At 39.2% G+C, this 1,758-nt stretch overlaps 1 protein-coding gene across 1 annotated transcript; it reads left to right on the top strand.

Moving 5' to 3' along the window:
* The first annotated feature begins 1,136 nt into the window (after nt 1-1,136).
* On the top strand, nt 1,137-1,553 carry LOC112735191 (uncharacterized). The gene has a single exon (XM_025784759.1). The coding sequence runs from the start codon at nt 1,137-1,139 to the stop codon at nt 1,551-1,553; it is 417 nt and encodes a 138-aa protein (XP_025640544.1).
* The last annotated feature ends 205 nt before the right edge of the window (nt 1,554-1,758 follow it).

Below are 1,758 nucleotides of genomic sequence, written 5' to 3'. Positions count from 1 at the left end.
TGATTATGCTTGCAAGGAACCTTTTGATAGGCTAAAGGGGACTTTGACCACAACTTAAATCGTGCAAGGCCCGAATTGGACCCTTTTGTTTGAGATCATGTGTGATGTCTCTAACTATACTGTGGATCTCCTGCTTGCACAGTGCGAGGGTAAGATTCCTTATGCTATAGCCTATGCTTCTAAGACTTTGGAAGCTGCAAATCCAATTACACCACCACTAAAAAGAACTCCTAGCCATTATTTTTACATTGGACAAATTTAGAGCTTACTTTGCTAGGATCTAAGGTGGTGGTGTATTCAAATTACGCAGCTCTAAAGTACCTTTTGGTAAAGAAAGAATCTGAACCTAGATTGATTAGGTCGATATTGCTTCTCTAAAAATTTGATTTGGAAATCAGAGATAGGAGTGGATTGCAAAACTTATTGACGAACCACTTAAACTGCCTTGAAAACACCACATCAGATCTCACTCCTATTGATGATTCATTTCCTTTGGTTGCCTTGGGAGCAATTACCCCTAACACTCCTTGGTTTGCACCAATAGCAAATTACTTGGTAGCTCACACCTTTCCTCCAATTTTTTTCAAATATAAAAGGGACAAGTTGAAGAGTGATTCCAAGTATTATATTTGGGATGACCCTTACTTGTGGAGGTGCGGAGCTGACCAAGTAATCAGAAGATGTGTGCCAGAATCCGAATTCCAATCCATTCTCCAATCTTGCCACTCATCTGAGAGTGGAGGCCATTTTTCCCCTCAAATAAATGCTCGACAAGTTTTGAATTGCGGATTTTGGTGGCCAACATTGTTCAATGATGCAAATCAATTTTTCCAAAGTTGTCATCAATGCCAAAAGTTTGAAAATGCATCCCAAAGGGATGAAATACCCAACAACTAATCTTGTTTTGCAAAATTTTTTATGTATGGGTATTGACTTTGTGGGCCCATTTTCAAACTCAAATGGGTTCTTATACATTTTGTTAGTTGTTGATTATGTGTCAAAATGGGTGGAAGCAGTTCCAACCCAAACTGATGATGCTAACACGGTTGTTTCCTTTGTGAGGAACAACCTCATTTGCACGAGCAATCGTGAGCGACCAAAGAACTCATTTTTGTAATAGGAAGTTGGAGGCGTTGATGAGGAAGTATGGTGTGATTCATAAAGTTGCTACTGCTTGTCATCCTCTTATAAATGGCCAAGTTGAGGTTTCAAACTGTAAAATCAATAGGATTCTGGAAAAGGTGGTAAAACCCCAAAGAAAAAATTGGAGTGCAAGGCTAGGAGATGCTTTGTGGGCCTACCAAACTGCATACAAGACATCAATAAGAATGAGCCCATTTCAGTTGATTTATAGTAAAAGTTACCATCTTCCTGTTGAAATTGAGCACAAGGCCTACTGGGTGGTAAAAGAGTGCAATATGGGCATGCAGAAGGGGAGTGTGGAGAGAAAATTGCAATTGGAGGAACTAGAATTCCTAAGACTAGAGGCATATGAGAATTCCAAGATCTATAATGAGAAAACCAAGGCAGTACAAGATCAGAACATCTGGTAAAAGAACTTTAGAAGTGGTGATTTGGTGTTACTTTATAATTCAAGGTTGAGGTTAATGTCAGAAAAGCTAAGATCAAGGTAGGATGGCCCATACAAATTGGAAAAGGTTAAGTCCTATGGTGTGGTTCATCTGCGTTATCCATCAAATGAGAATACTTTTAGGGCGTATGGGTATCGATTCAAGCTATATCACTATGCCAACCTAA

Source organism: Arachis hypogaea, chromosome 13, assembly GCF_003086295.3.
Source record: "Arachis hypogaea cultivar Tifrunner chromosome 13, arahy.Tifrunner.gnm2.J5K5, whole genome shotgun sequence".
Taxonomy (NCBI): domain Eukaryota; kingdom Viridiplantae; phylum Streptophyta; class Magnoliopsida; order Fabales; family Fabaceae; genus Arachis; species Arachis hypogaea.
The sequence above is the reverse complement of the archived record's forward strand: the minus strand, read 5'-3'. Positions and strand labels throughout refer to the sequence as shown.